Source organism: Stegastes partitus, unplaced genomic scaffold (assembly GCF_000690725.1).
Source record: "Stegastes partitus isolate 25-593 unplaced genomic scaffold, Stegastes_partitus-1.0.2 Scaffold1888, whole genome shotgun sequence".
Lineage (NCBI taxonomy): Eukaryota > Metazoa > Chordata > Actinopteri > Pomacentridae > Stegastes > Stegastes partitus.
In genome coordinates this window covers 26,783-42,865 of record NW_007579619.1, presented here as the reverse complement: position 1 = coordinate 42,865, position 16,083 = coordinate 26,783, and the positions used below count along the sequence as shown (strand labels likewise).

General features: G+C 42.5%; 1 protein-coding gene across 1 annotated transcript in view; it reads left to right on the top strand.

Moving 5' to 3' along the window:
• trim2b (tripartite motif containing 2b) overlaps positions 1-8,001 on the top strand; it is an 8,942-nt gene extending 941 nt beyond the window's left edge. Inside the window, exons 2-13 of the mRNA XM_008302823.1 lie at positions 924-1,072; positions 3,146-3,326; positions 3,434-3,693; positions 3,779-3,917; positions 4,000-4,179; positions 5,253-5,448; positions 6,042-6,145; positions 6,241-6,408; positions 6,538-6,706; positions 7,423-7,493; positions 7,618-7,758; positions 7,849-8,001. Of these exons, the coding sequence (XP_008301045.1) occupies positions 924-1,072; positions 3,146-3,326; positions 3,434-3,693; positions 3,779-3,917; positions 4,000-4,179; positions 5,253-5,448; positions 6,042-6,145; positions 6,241-6,408; positions 6,538-6,706; positions 7,423-7,493; positions 7,618-7,758; positions 7,849-8,001 (1,911 nt within the window). The remainder of the gene's footprint in view (positions 1-923; positions 1,073-3,145; positions 3,327-3,433; positions 3,694-3,778; positions 3,918-3,999; positions 4,180-5,252; positions 5,449-6,041; positions 6,146-6,240; positions 6,409-6,537; positions 6,707-7,422; positions 7,494-7,617; positions 7,759-7,848) is intronic.
• Positions 8,002-16,083: the final 8,082 nt, after the last annotated feature.

Below are 16,083 nucleotides of genomic sequence, written 5' to 3'. Positions count from 1 at the left end.
CAGTTCATGTTGGCAGCAGAGAGCAAGGCAAATGTCCTTGATGCAGACAAACGTTAAGGTTCAGGGTGTTTTAAGTGAAAATGTGTCACTGCTGCTGATATTAATATATTAATCCATTTACAATCTCACTAATGTCGTTAAAAACTGACAGCTCCAGTCAAACAGTTATGGTTGCACTCTTATGGTAAATATTCAAGACAGGAACATGAACTCAAAGAGGTAGGATGAGCTGAGCAGCTGTAAAAAAAGAAGAAAAAAAAAAGTTGTGTGAGTGACATACTCTGAGGTTGATCCAAAATTCATGACATTTTTCATCATCACTAATAAAAAATGACTCCGTAGAATCCAGCTGGCGCTCAGACTTGACTTTCAGTAGTTATTTACCATTCACATAAAACCCTACAGCAGAAACTAATGGAGGTAATTATGTACAGTTTGCTTGAGGTTTCCACCAGCGTCAGATGAGACACTAAAGAAAATACTGACAAAAACACTCCCTCAACACCGCACTGGTTCTCAACACCCCGCCATTCATGCTTCAGATATTCACCAAAGAAGTCAATGACAATCAACAAACAGGAAAAAAAATTGGGTTTCAAACGGGACATTTTTAAAAGAGACCGTATTCAGTATTACAGAAGTAACTTTGTTCAAACTGCTTCTTAAAAGAGCCTTTTCAATACCAGTGACAGCTTAGACTACAGCTACTCCAATCAGGTGGGATGCAGAAGTAATGCACAAACACTGACCCGACTGTCAAAATGAATTCTGTTTAACGAGGTAACCGTCACAGTTTGACTTCATCGGCAACCCAGATTCTAACTCGACTGTTCTTAGTTCGTCTAACTAACAGTGAGCACTGCGGTGATGTGTATTTAACTCTTCCCTTTGTCCTCGCCTTCCTTCGGGCTTTCTGTCTGCAGGTGGCCGACCTGTACTGCTCGGCCTGCGACGTTGCGCTGTGTGAAGACTGTGTGTCGGAGCATGAAGAGCACCCGAAGGTGGCCCTCAGCCAGGCCCTGGAGCAGCACCGCAGCAGCCTGCAGGAGAGGCTGGGCTCCGTCCACAACAGGTGCTGGAACACTGACTGGACCGACCGGTTATTGCTGCCTGATCCTGATGTTGCTCCAGTGTGCAGTGGCACTGATTTCCATTTACTAAAAAAAAAAAACAACCCACAACTCCAAGCTCCTTTTTGTCCTCTAAAGTGCGAAGGTGTGTCACTGGTTGCTAGAAATGGCAAAGTTCATCTCCTGTATACCATTGTTATGCTGCTGTTCGATAGCGGAGGTTTTGCACCTTCATGTGAAATGAACCCTGACTCTCACGTCTATGCTTTGTGCAGTGCATTGGCATAGAAGGCCGCCACATAATAACTGCTGACAAACAACAAAATGTTCCCGAATGCCATGAACGTCACCTGCCTAACTGACTTTTTTTTTTAGATTTTGCTCTTTTGAAGGATCTGAGTTTTTTCGTGAAGTGTGACAACATTTGAATCCTGAAGTTGCACCCAAAATGTTCTAAATTTAAATTAATAAATCACCAAACGCAGCCCGCACGATTCTCCAGCGGGAAAGAGGCAGATGACAGGAGCGGAGAAAACACAAAAATTTGCAAAAAAATTAAAAATAAAATAACCCTGAATCGCTGCAGGGTGGCGCAGTTGGTAGCACTGTTGCCGGTTCACGTCCCGGTGAGGACACCAGAATCTTTCTGCGTGGAGTCTCCATGTTCTCCCCGTGCAGCGTGGGTTCTCTCCGGGTTCTCCGGCTTCCTCCCACAGTCCAGAAACATGCTGAGGTTAATTGGTGATTGTAAATTGTCCGTAGGTGTGAATGTGAGTGTGCTTGGTTGTCTGTCTCTAAGTGTAGCCCTGTGATAGACTGGTTACCTGTCCAGGTGAACCTGCCTTCACCCTGAGTCAGCTGGGATAGGCTCCGCCCCCCATAACCCTGGTGAGGATTAAGGTGTAGAGATGATGGATGGATAACCCCGAATCACCAAGATGCCAATTCGCAGATAATTAAAATCAGAAAACTCCCGCAAATGTGCAGACAGGACATAAAAAAGATAACTTTACGTTAACATTCAGAGGATGTTTGGCAGATGTGGTCACGACAACAAAGGGAGAACGTTCTCAAACCAACATTCAAAAAGCTACTTTCAGCATGTCAACAGACCTCAGATGTTTTCTTTACATTTACAGACATTGTCGGACCTTTTGCAGATCTTTCCTCAAATGGTTTTGAAACAACAGATTTCCAGCCTGGTCATTTTTCAAAAGAGTCCCAATGACAGAATTCCCATTTACAATCAATAATCTTGCTATTGAGGGTGATGACCCTCGCTCTGTGAAACAAATCGAACAATGCATCTATCTACGAGTATTGTGGCAACTTTCTGAGTTTCTTTCACACAAGTTCGGGAGAGCAAAATATCAAAAAGACTCTTAAGTAAAAGTACCAGTTCATTAATTATCGTTGTTCCTGTAACTACAGTTGCTACAGGTGACACTAATGCCGATGAAGCCACATGCCACTGTGTCGTCTCATTTTGAAAACTGCAAGTTTTTGCTATGTTGTAATAAGTTTTCTATGTACATCAAAGTAGCTTCGGTGTAACAGAGTAAAATATACAACATTTACCTCTGAATTGTGGTGCAGCACAATCGTAAAACAGTTTAATATGAAAATACTCAAGTCAGGTGCAAGTACAGTTAGTGGGATAAAGAGGAGATGCTGACATCTAGTGGACAGCCAGAGAAATGCAGCACAACAATTTATCAGGATATTCAATTCAAAGGGGGCTTTACTGTCATTTCAACCACATACAGCTGTACAGTACACAGTGAAATGAGACAGCGTTTCCCAGATCCAGAGCTGAAGTGTTAGTGCAAAGAATGCAGTGCAAAAAGATAAGATAAAATAAAATAACACAAAAAATGGAATAAAATAGGAATAGAAAGGATATAAATGTCAGACAGAAACGTCAACATTTTATACATATACAATAAAAATGAAAGAGCAAACCACACATTCATACTAGTTCAACACATGAATACTTAATGTGTTGAAGCGCTGAGAAAGCCTTATCTTTTGGTTAATTTACCTGACTTTAAACTTCTTCTTTGACTCCTGTCTAGACTCCCTCAGATTTCAGATGCGCTGTCCTTCGTCAAAGAGATCCTCCAGCAGCTGACCAATCAGAGAGCTTCCATCGAGGAGGACATCCAGTCGAGCTTCGAGGACCTGCACAAGCAGCTGGATGTTCGGAAGAGTGTTCTGCTGATGGAGCTGGAGGTCACATATGGACTCAAGCAGAAGGTGCACATATGTGCACGCAATTTTTATGCCGCCGGGATACTTCACTCAATAAAATGCATCGAACAAAACAACAAAACCCCATAAAGGTCGGCTCTCTCTGTCTCCAGGTCCTTCAAGCGCAGGTGGACAGCCTTGTCCGGGGAGAGGGGGACATCGCGGCCACTTGTACCCAGACGGAGGAGGCCCTGGCTGGGGAGGCGTGCGTGGCGAGCCTGCAGCTGGAGCAGGAGCTGCGGGAGAGGCTGGGGGAGCTGGTGGGTCTGGGCTTGCCATGCCAGCCGGAGGAGAACGACCAGCTGGATCTGGTGATGGAGACGGACGGGCTGAGGAAGTCCATACACAACCTGGGGACCATTGTCACGACCAGGTGAGACCATGGCGACACCTTTTAACACCATTTAAACATCATTAAACACCATCTCACCCTTCCCCATCTTCCTCCTCTTCTTCAGCGCTGTGGCGAGCCAAAGCGAAGCCATGGGGGCCGGCCTGGAGCAGTGTGTTGTGGGACATCCTGCTTCGGTTACCATCGTAACAAGGGACAAGTCAGGGGGAGCGTGCAAGAGTGGTAACGCAATCCTATCAGCTGAGGTATGTTTTTATGCCCACAATCGAGCACAACTTTGTTGAAACACGAGCAAAAAATAAATTAGAATGACACAACATCATGCAGGTGTTCACCCCGGATGGCAGCATAGTAGATGGTGAGATCGTGGACCACAAGAACGGGACGTATGAGTTTGTGTACATAGTGCCGAAGGAGGGTGACTTCTCGCTGGCTCTCCGACTGTACGACCAGCACATCAAGGGAAGTCCTTTCAAGCTGACCATCACCAGGGTCTCAGAGGCAGAGGTAGAGGTGCGTTGAGCTATCTTTTATTTTGGAGTCAAAAAGAAGCATGCCTACTTTCCGCCTAACATTTCTACAACTAATGACTGATTTGCTATCACTCTCAGCTGTGATGTACAGTTAAGGCAAGGGTAAAGTGTTCAGAACTGTCAAAACGCTCAGACAGAAGGACGAAATGAAAACTTTCTGTAATAGAGAAGGCAAGAGGCAAAAACTGCCGGGTTAGCCCATTCAACGCACACATTCACAGATGTAGAATTAGTCCGATGAAGAATGTATAATAAGAGAGAAACATCATCCATATGGCAAAGGAACTGTTCGCACATCTATGAGTGTACTTTAAAGAGTTCTTGGCCTCACCAGAAAGATTTATCTTGCATTACTTCTCAACATAGTCTCCTTTAACTTCATGCTCGAGTGCTTGCAAAGGTAGCCATGAGTTTCAGGCAAGCCTCTTTTGCACTGCAGTACAATGTATGGATATGCGTATGCTAGTGTGCCGAAGGTCGAGGTTCGTGAAGAACAATTGTGAAACAAATGTGTATTTTTTGTGCCATCGCAGAAAACAAAGATACAAGGGACCAAAGTGAGTTTCCATTGTAGGGCAGCTGGGCTCAGCCTTAGAGATAAGGTGGGGGCATCAGGCAACCAGAGAGAACTCAAACTAGAGTTGCGAGTCCTTCATGTCCACATGAGCCTGCCAAAGTGGTTCCTGATTAGGATGCCTCTTGGGTGTCTTCCTTTGGAGGTTTTTTAAGCACATCAAATTAGGAGGAGATGCAGGAGTAGACCCAGAACTCTCTGGAGCGCTTAGACATCTCATCTGGCCTGGGATGTCTTGGGATCCCCCATGAGGAACTGGAGAACATTGCTGAGGAGAACAACAGCTAGAATGCCTGTTTTGACTGAAACCAAACCTTGGATAAGAGGAAGCAAATGGCCAGATTGATGTTTACGTGAAACTGTTAATGAGCCTAATATTTACTTACCCTTCAGGAATCTACTCTCAAACTACCATGAGCTGTAATCAAACACTTGTAAGTAATGCCTTTTCCTCTCTGTTGCCACCTCTCCAGGTATCTCCATCTACCACGACAGCAACCAACTCAGCAGCCAACGCTACCCCGTCCACAGGCTCCTCTGAGGGGGCAAAGAGACGAGGGAAGTCCCCTGGCCAAAAGAAGAAGGGCTCCAAGAGGGCCAGCAGTGCCCTGGGCACCCCGCGACGCAAAACTCAGAATCCCATCGAGGATGACCTAATCTTCAGGATTGGTGAGAAAGAAACAAGGAGACTTGAATGTTTGCTACATTACAACTACTGAAGCTAAAGCTATTTTTAAAGCCTTACAACATTTTACTGGGTTTACTTCTTAAGGCCCCAAATTTGGGCAACATAACCGAACCTGGTTTAGCCTGGTGACTGTCGTAGAGAATGACAACACCAAAATGTAATTAAGTGTTGGTTAAATTAATGAGGCTCAAGGTAAAACCCACAGCACTGCAGTATAAAGGGGCCTCAGGCTGTCCCATGGTCTCACACTGTCCTTAAATGTGTACTATATAGTGTCACACAGGCTAATAAGGTCTTTCTAATTTGTAGTAGTTCAAAGTAGCAAGATGAATTGTATGACTAAAAACAAAAGGCACAGGATTTAAGGATTAAAGACCTGACACCAACTTTAAAGCAAATTCAAAAAGGCAAGACCTTAAAAATGGCTGACCTGACCTGTGGGTCCAATTGCAGTTTCAAGAAACTGCAGCAGGTTAATCTTCAGTTATATACTGTATGATATAATATTTCAGAGTCCCAAGATTTACCGTGTCCACTAGATGCTTGAAGTAATTTTTTTTTTTGCGCTCTTCAGGAACAAAAGGAAGGAATAAAGGAGAGTTCACAAACCTCCAAGGAGTGGCCGCCTCCTCCAGTGGCAGGATACTGATTGCCGACAGCAACAATCAGTGTGTCCAGGTAGAGCTTTTTTTTTTTCTTTCTCAGTCCTGTTGTCTTTAAAGGCAAAAACCCTATGTATAAGTCACAGCCTAAAGAATGCACTATATTGCCAGATTTTCTCCAACGAAGGGGAGTTTAAGAGTCGTTTCGGGGTGCGGGGACGGTCGCCGGGCCAACTGCAGCGCCCCACCGGTGTAGCTGTGCACCCCAGTGGTGATATAATCATCGCCGACTATGACAACAAGTGGGTCAGCATCTTCTCCTGCGAGGGCAAGTTCAAGGTGGGTCGTTGGTAAAATAAACTCAAAAGGTGACTCTAAGCTTCATAAAAACAAACGTTTCAATCTGTTGCGCCTTGTGTGTTGCTGAATTATTCCTTGTCTTACCTGGTTGTGCTTGCTGTCCACCAGGCAAAGCTCGGCTCTGGTAGACTTATGGGGCCTAAGGGCGTGTCCGTGGACCAAAACGGTCACGTGATTGTGGTGGACAACAAGGCGTGTACCGTCTTCATCTTCCAGCTAACTGGCAAGCTCATCACCAAGTTCGGTAGTCGGGGCAACGGTGACAAGCAGTTTGCAGGTAGTGTTGTTTCAAAGTGCTGCCAAAGTATATGCACTGAAAGCAGCTGAGGGACCATGTCAACAATTAAAACAGTTCAAGTGGTTGAAGTGAGAGTTGATGTGTAAATACTGAAAGCTCATCACAGTGTCAAACCAATTGTAAGTTCTGAAACCTTTAAGAGTGAGTTGTGACGCAATTACTGAAAGCAACTGAAGCGTCATTTGGAATATAAAATGGTAGATGAGTTTTGATCTCGAAAAGCAGCTTAAGTTGTACTCAAAAATGTCGAGGTGTTACCAAAGTTGAAGTGCAGTCATTGAAGGCAATTGAAGTTTCTTTTAAGGTGTAATCAAAGTTGATAAAGTGGCAGCTCTGAAAACAGTTAAAGTTTAGCCTGAACTCGGGATGTCTCAACTTCTTTGGCTCCTAATCCGACCCGAGGCATTTACTATTTTGTATCTGCTGATACCAGTGCCATTTTCTGAGGTAATTTATACTTCAAATACTGTCAACTGATTGTAGTTCTAGGCTCAGGCTCAGGTTTGTGTCACTACTTATTACATATAAACTCCGCAACTCTGATCTTGGCATCGGTCTCGGGACATCCTTAAGCAGTGAAGCGGAAATTGTAAACACAGCAGTTAAAATGTAATCATTGTGAACAGCGTGCTTGCTGAAATGCATGAACTGAAAGCACATTCTGTTTCTGTTGTTTCTGTGTTCCTGCCCTGAAGGTCCACATTTTGCAGCAGTGAACAAGAACAATGAGATCATTGTGACAGACTTCCATAACCACTCTGTCAAGGTACTAAACACAGCACAGTCTTCTCTTTCTCATCTTAGTTTCATGTTATATTTTCAGGTAAATATGAAGTGTTTAGCTCATGGATTAGCTAAGAGGCCATCTTTCTCTTTGTGTCTCTGGTCAGGTGTTCACCCCTGAGGGAGAGCTGGTGTTGAAGTTCGGCTCAAACGGTGAAGGAAACGGCCAGTTCAACGCTCCCACTGGTGTAGCTGTGGACATTAATGGGAACATCATTGTGGCCGACTGGGGCAACAGCAGGATACAGGTACGACACTGATGTGCGAGGTTTGTCGACGCGTAATGACGACAAGCTTCTTTTTAGAAAATAACTACGTTTTCTCTTGACTATTTCCAGGTGTTTGATGGCAGCGGCTCCTTCCTGTCCTACATCAACACATCAGCGGACCCTCTGTATGGACCACAAGGCCTGGCTCTGACCTCAGATGGACATGTGGTGGTGGCCGACTCTGGCAACCACTGCTTCAAAGTCTACCGCTACCTACAATGATGGAGGCTTGGATGGAGATGTGAAGCGGGGGCAGAAGAGAGGTGGACAGGGAGGAGGAGCCGATGTTCGATGTTGTTGGAGATACGATGCACAATGTCAAATACGAGGAATTACTGCATGAACCTCTGCCGTTGCCTGTAACTCTGGAGGGAAGCATGGGTAGAGGATAGAGAAAAAAACAAAGGAGGAGGATTCGCTGGGCTGCCACCATCACATTGTCGGAACCGCAATGGAAATATATAATTTTGACACCCGTGATGACTTTGAGATGTCTGAAGGGGGATGACGATCATAGAAGACGAGACGGAATGAAAGAATATGATGTTGTTCTCAAGGAAGAAGTAGAACGGGATGCAGGGGTGACGGAAGTGAAATGCAGCAGCAAATTAATGACGCCAAAGTCAAGAGGTCATTCTTCTGCCAGTTTGGCACGAGTGGAACAATGGAGGGTTGAATGAAAGAGGCTTTAAGAAGACAAAGGAAAAGCAAATGAAGGTTGCAAGAAGAGTTGTGAAACCACTGCTTCCTAAATCTACACTGTAGTGAATGCTGGATAAAGGCGTCAAAGAAGTATCAAAGGCATGAAAATAGAGGATATGAAGTGGAGAGAATGGATTGGAAGATTGAAAGTTTTCTAATGTTCTGCCTTCTCATATTGTATGTAATCCACAAAATAATAGCCAATGAGCTAAAAGAGGTCCGTGACATTACACTGGAAGCTAGAATTGGCAACTAAATCTGCGCTTAACTTTAAACTAGTCGAAGGATGCAGTTGTGTCACGAAACTCAGAGAAATGACTGCATTAATCTGTAAATATTGCTAAAAAAAAATAAAGAAAAAAAGGTCATTTCTTCCAGTCAAATTTGCCGACTCTCAGATGATTATAAAAACTGGTGGACTAAGACATGGGCCACTTTTAGCCTGTTGTGCATTGTTTGTACATTAGGATTGTTTGAATATGGAATGTTTTTTTGTTTCCCATATGCTAGCATTCTTTACAAGTCTTAAGCAATAGAGTCATCATTAGAAACGATTGCTTAACTGTAATTCTGATTGTCTGAGTGATTGACTGATTGGCTTGATTGACTCAGTAGCTTCGACAGGCAGCATTGTCTCTCTATGCTTGGTTTGAGTGTTCATATATTTTTCCTGAAAATCAGCTGCAAGGAGAATAAGTCTATAAATCTATCCTATATATTTGTGAGAATACGTTTAATAATATGTAAAATGCTCAAAGTAATCAACATATTTGGAATCAGTAACATTTTCACACTCGTTTCTGCTCGACATCTCGGTAACAAAAGATAGAAGGTTGGGGGAGGGAACTGGAGATTGTTCGATTCATTCCTTGCCATAGTCAAGGATTTCTAGAATGCTGTGAGAGCTGCGTGAAGTGCTGTCGCCCGCTTGTACAATTCCACATGTTCTGTCAAAAAAAAAAAAGAATACCTCAGTGTTTAAGAAGCATGCCTCTGTTATAATGTGATTGTTGACATCAGACATACCAGATTTCAACTGTAAGCTCCCATTTTTACCAGCTGTTCGCCCGCGCCACAACACGATTAATGCCTCGTTTCCACATAGCAACCAGAACTCTGTTCATGTCTTTGGGGACCTATGTGTTCATGCAGCGCCTTCCCTTTTTTTTTCCAGTCTGAAGTTTGCCTTGAGTTTGTAGAAAAGTGTGAAATTTTCAGGTGGATTTTGGGACAACTGCACTATGCGCCAGGAAGATGGAAAACCAAAGCAGCCAAGTTCAGCTGCTTGATTAAGTTTACAGTAATATTTAGCTACTTTAACGCAATCTACTCGATTAATGTACATAATGCATGTAAGTTTTAACCAAGCCGCCACCTCCAGGGCACAACATTCAGCCAATGCAGAAGTGCCAACCCCTGCAGTTCCTCAGATGACCACCGGACCACCTGAGACGAGCCCCAAAGTGAGTCCATCGCCATTTACGCCGACGTTGAAAAGGCAAACCTTACAGTAGAAAGTACAAAGGTTTTGTCGCGGCAATGCTCATACTCCATAAAACTAGATGGGGTCTTCCGTCGGTCTTTAAAATGATGTATTTCATTGCATTGAACACTAGGGGGCACAGTCCGTATATTATATAAAATCATGGACGCCAAACAAAAGGTGAAAGTGTGCCACTATGTTGGTGCTATGCTAAACTTTGTAGACACACATCTACCTGTTGTGGCAGTGTGCTGCCAATTGGAGGCAGCTTAAAAAAAACAAAAAAACGTGGAAATGGAGGCTACCCTTGTTCCTGTTTGTGCTGTAGTTGGTCTTTTTAATTTTGCCCGTCCTGCAGAAAAGACAGAAGTCATTAGTCATGTTGTCATCTATGAGAGGAGAAATGAGAGTTCACTAGTAAGTGGTTTCAGTCAGGAAAGTTGCATTTGTTTTTATTCATGTCAGCTGGAAATGGAAAGAAACAGAAACAGTCATGTGGGTTTGCTACGACAAGACTTCCTCAGAAAAGGTGTCAGAAATCATCTCAAGCACGCTTAAGATGTTTGTCAACAAGAACTTGAGCAAGATTTTTTCATGTCCATGAATTTTTTAATGCCATTCTTCAAAAATAGTAATAAAAAAACACAATAGAAACTCGGCTATAGCAGAGTGTAGTGACGTGAAGCTGACTCCCATCTGCAGTCACAAGCGGCGCTAACGAACACCGCATTGTTCGTCTTACCGCCAGTACCCCTGTCTGGTTCAGGGCACCTTCGTGCGTCTCCATGGCCTCTGCATTGGTTGAATTCACATAATGCTTCGCTGTTGTGTGCGTCGAGGGCTTCACAAATGGACACCAACAGGAAACCGCATATTCCCCTAAAGCTGTGTGGAAACGAGGCGAACAACAGCGACCAGTTGAGGACATGAAACACCTGTGAAATTCCAAAGCATTTACTCGTTGCTCTGTAAGAGCGCTACGTGATTTAACAACACAGAGCATTTACACGAGCTACTGACGAGGCAAGAATCGCATTTAAGTTACGTACATCATCATTGAGTTGGACAGTATTAACATATATGAACATGAAAAGCACCTCTGTTGACTACCAGATGCTTGTGATCGCAGAAGTGTTGTCCGATCAGTTATTCACGTAACATTCAGTTTTTATTGAATGAAGAACGAAGAGGAACAACAATGACAAAGTTCACAGCTGGATCAAAGATTTTTATTTTAAAGTTATTTATTACGTCTATTTATTATTTATTTATTCGAGTAGCTGTGTTAATCTTGCCATTTGATTGTGTTCCACCATGTGCATTGAGATTCTTAAGTGCCCATTATATTTCTTCTTTTTGTACATTTCATCTAAATACGATTGTGGTGACTGTTATGTGTGTTTATTCAAGTTTTACTCCTGCTGTTATTTTTATTTTTATTTTGTTGCTGTTGTTTTTGTCAAATTGAAGTTGTCATGCTGTGGGGCAAAAATACTCAAGCTTGCCAGTTGCCTGGAATAGCTCGTTAGCGCTTCATTTCTGATCAAAACCAAACGCTCAGAAAGCTAATAAGTGACCTGTAGTACAGTACAATGATCGAATTGATACAACGGTTTGCTTTTCAGTGCTAAAACTGCCAGTTCTGTATGTCGTTACAGGCTAACTTTGCTCATTCTCGCCATTGGTGTAGATGCTGAATGCTCATCACTTTTACATATAGCGAAGATGTTATAGTTTTTAGGGGGGGAAAAAAGACAAAAAAACAGGAGACAAGTGCATGTTCAGTAGAAACAATAGGTTCAAATGAAAGTTCATGTTGTTTTCTCATTTATGCCGTCTGTTGAAAGTATTTTTTCGACTTTGTTTTAAGCGCCCAACAGTCCCGCTGAGGCTTGGATTTTACTCGTCAACGGCGAGCTGGGAGGAGGTTTTTTTTTTGATTTGTTGGCACTTATTGATTGTTTCAACAAAATCAGGCCTCGTTTCTTCAAGTAGTGCAGGCCTTGTTTGCTGGATATTCAGCCTTAATGTCAGTAATACATATGAATGTCTTTTCAAAGTCGATACGGTGGAACTGCCTTCTCGGCAATCTTGATTTAAAATTTTACGCAAACATACAATAAGTAAGAGTTAGTTAATAGCCGTCTCAAGCATAAATAGATTAAATTGGAGGTTACACATCCGTTTGAGGTAGCTTTTGTTGTGCTAAGAAAGTCTTCTGGCTTCTGTGAGTGCGTGTATGAGTTTCTATCTTGAAACACATCAACATTATATATTGGTTTGTTTGTTTTTTTCCTCAAATGGAAACGTGGTGTTTCAGAAAACAGCTCAGTCCTTTACAGTCAGTCACTTGCCTGCTCTTTCTCTCTCTGTAATTACTATCTGTCATGTCTGTTCACTGTTATGGGCTATCTCTTAATGTTCACACACACTCAACTCTGAAATAAAGCATTGATTCCTACATGCCAGTCGCTTGCTGTGGTTGGGTTTTGTGAAAATTCTGCATATTAAATTTGCCATTTGATGTATTCAAGGAGTCACACTCATTCTGAGAGTTTGCGCCTCTCTGTGTGGGACGGTGTGATACAGGATCAACTGCGAGTCGCCTTCTGTACACTTTAAATTATGGGATGGCATATTTAGATACGAGCACTGCACATGTCTACGCTGATGTCTTATGTTCTAAAGCTTGAATCAGACGCCTGGTTGTTGAACAGATGCAACTTGCTTATGACAATCTCCAGGGATAACCTAAAAATAACAAACGAAAAACAAAACAAGAGAAATTTAAATTCACAGAAGAAACACACCAACCAGTCTCTGTATCATCCAACAGTTCACAATTATTCATCTTTAATTTTAAAAAGATTTTTTTTTAAATAAAAAAAATTCTGTTCATTTTTTCAAAATCATTTCAAAAGGCTTTAAAAAAAAACACACAAAAAAACTATTTGTCTGTTTGTGCCTTGTTTCCAGATACAAGCTGATAAAACCAAACTCCAAAAGGTCTTTGGTTGTTGAACATTTCATTTTTTTTCAGATTTTGCCAAAGACAGTGGTGGACGAAGCTGATTCTGTCATCAGAAATAAAGGCACACAAATGAAGTATTGAAAGAATGTTCCTGGTGACAGGGATGCTTGACTTGACATCAGGAAATCCATGGATGGAGGTACAAATGGTAGTTCAACATACTGTTGAATGCTTGGTTGGGCTGAGAAAGTCAGTTTGGTTCTTTCTGCAGAAAATGCTCTTTTGATGAATCACTTCCCATCTCATTCTTGACTGATGCCGTGTCAGCGTTTAGGGAAATTATGAAGCACATAAATCAGTTGCCACCAAACCACTCTGTGCATCATCTATACAGTCTACAGTCTGCTGCATTTGACTAAGCATCCGTCTTTGTTTACATATTGTTTGAATCCTGTCAAATGTAATGAACTGATAACATCAATCGTAGCCATTACGATGGAAATATATATATATACATCCTGTGCTGCAGCTTGTTGCAGAATCGCTCTAATCTCAGTACCAAGACTTGAAGCTGGTTCTAAACTGTTACGGTGAACCCACCTTCTGTCCAGTGTCGGCTGGGATAGATTCCAGCCTCATGTGACCCTCTGAAGGCTGAAGCAGGGACAGGTGATGGATGGATGGATGGATTTGCATGGTTTAGTTTACAGTAATAGAGTCACGCAGAAGCTTTATTATGTATTGCATCATGTAAAAAGCCCACACAGTCCTGCTGCTGTGACACAAGAGCATCTCCAACACAGACAGAAGCATCACTGCACATCTGGAGTCAACAGCAGTCAGTGAGTTTGAAGGAAAGGGATTAAGGACAATCAGAAACAGCACGACAGACAAGGTGGGTGTTCTTTAATAACCTACTGATTCTCAGCTGATATTTATAAACTGCACTCTTTTCCACAAATATTAAATTTTTCATTTGGTCAGACATTTCAAATGTGTTTCACTCAGGAGTTCTTTGTTTTCTTTACTAATTTCCTCCAAAAGCCAAGTTTGATGGGTGTACATCCACATGACCTGGTTTACTGTAGCTGTTGTTAGAAATGTCAGCTGCTGCCTGCATGTCTGTAGTTTGTCCCAGCAAGGTTATTGTTTGTCAGTTAGTCAGTTTCTTTGTTTTAATTCAAACAGATGAATCCACTTCTGAAAAAGAGATTTGAAACCACAAATGTGGTCCCATAGTCACTGCTGGCTGCTGGATACGGGGAAAAAAATAAAAAATCACACTATCTGAAGCAAACAGAAAAGATGACAATTTTCTGGCCAAAGTTCCAGACTAACAGCCTAATCTCACAGCATGCATGATTTCATGATGTATTGGCAGGGGGATTAAAAACACTCGTGGGGACATTTTTATCCTTAAGAGTGTAACTTTTTGCGTTCACAGTGTATTATTGATTCATTTTGGGTGCTGAGGATGAAGTTTCACAATTCCCTAGATTATACACACCTTTAGAAAATGTTATGCCAAATGCGTTAACACAAACAAAATGGTCTCAAAAACAAAGTGTCCACATGTGTTAAGAAGACTTAACTCTGTCCTTCTCTATTGTTTCCTTTTCCTGTTTTCCAAATATCTTGTCTCCTCATCTGTCTCTTTCAACAAATAGGAAATTCTCTTCAGACCTACAATACATGCTACAGACATGTCGGCGAACTCCTCATCAACCTCCACTCTCAATTGCTTCAATGAAACAGTCAGCCTGTACATACTCAGTATCTTTGTACCAAGAAACCTCGTCCTCCACCCTCTCTCTGCCTATGTCCTCTACTTGGGTCACCAAAGATGGCGGCAGCAACGCTCCTCGCAAAGAGCGACGCACTCTGACATCTTCACCTACCACGTGGCTGCCGTGGAGCTGACTGGGATTGTGGGGATCTTCTGCTACTTATGTGGCACATACACTCATGACTCAGTAATGACACAAGTAGGACTCCATACTTATCTTGCACCCTACTATGCACAGGTATGTTTCCACGTCCTGACCTGTGTGGAGCGCTACCTGGCTGTTGTTCATCCCGTCACCTACATGGAGTTGAGAAATGCTCGTTGGGTCAGGATCAGAAACATCTGTATCGGATTTGTTTGGCTGCTGAGCTTTGGTGTAAATTTTTCCCTTGCCAGCTTGCCTGACCAGACCTCCATCCTGATGCTCTGCGTTTTGGTTTTCTCCATAATAGTCATGTCTTTCTGCAGCCTGTCGGTTCTCTGTGTTCTGATTCGTCCAGGTCCGGGGGAAGTAGGCGGGGGAAAGAAGCGGGTTGACCAATCAAAGCAGAGAGCTTTCTACACCATCACAGCTACATCGATCACAGTGTGGTTGTGGTTTGCTGGCCTTCTTGTTTTCACTACTGTGCACTTGTCATCTCAGCTGAATGGAAGTGTTGTCTGTATGTTGGCAGTGACGATCAACTTGTTTAATCTGCCCAGCGGTTTGGTGTCACCTCTGCTGTACCTGCACAGGGCAGGAAAACTGTCACGGTGCTGCAAAATAAAATGAGCAAAGGCAAGGATCGAATATGAGTAAATCAAACCTTTGCTAACCATCACTAATATTGACATTTAAATTGCACTGGGGGTAATGTAGGCACAAGCTAGTGAAAAGTAAGAAAGTTTTGAGTAATGTAAAATATAATATCTCTAGTTCTGGTGCATTATTTGACAATTGTAAATCCAATTATATTATATGACTGCAGTGAGTTCAAAAGGGGTTTGTAAAGTAGAGGATTGTAGATTTTATACAACACTTTCATTTTATATAGGCATTGGAAGACTGTTGATTGTTTTGCATGGTGCTAGCAGGTGTTTTGTACATTTTTACATTCATTATTAGGTGTCATAATGAATTTTCACAGGGATTCCGATAGATTTTCTACAATACTAGATGTGTTTTGTTGAGTGTAACTGACATTGGTTGGTTTTGTTTGATTGCTCATAATCTGTTTCTGACTTCAACTTCATAAATCTTAAGCTCTTTCACAAAGTGAATCCCAGCAAAAATGTACTCACTGTCATGGTCCCCAGAAGGACAGTTACACAAGTACACACACACGAACACACACACACACACACACACACACACACACACAC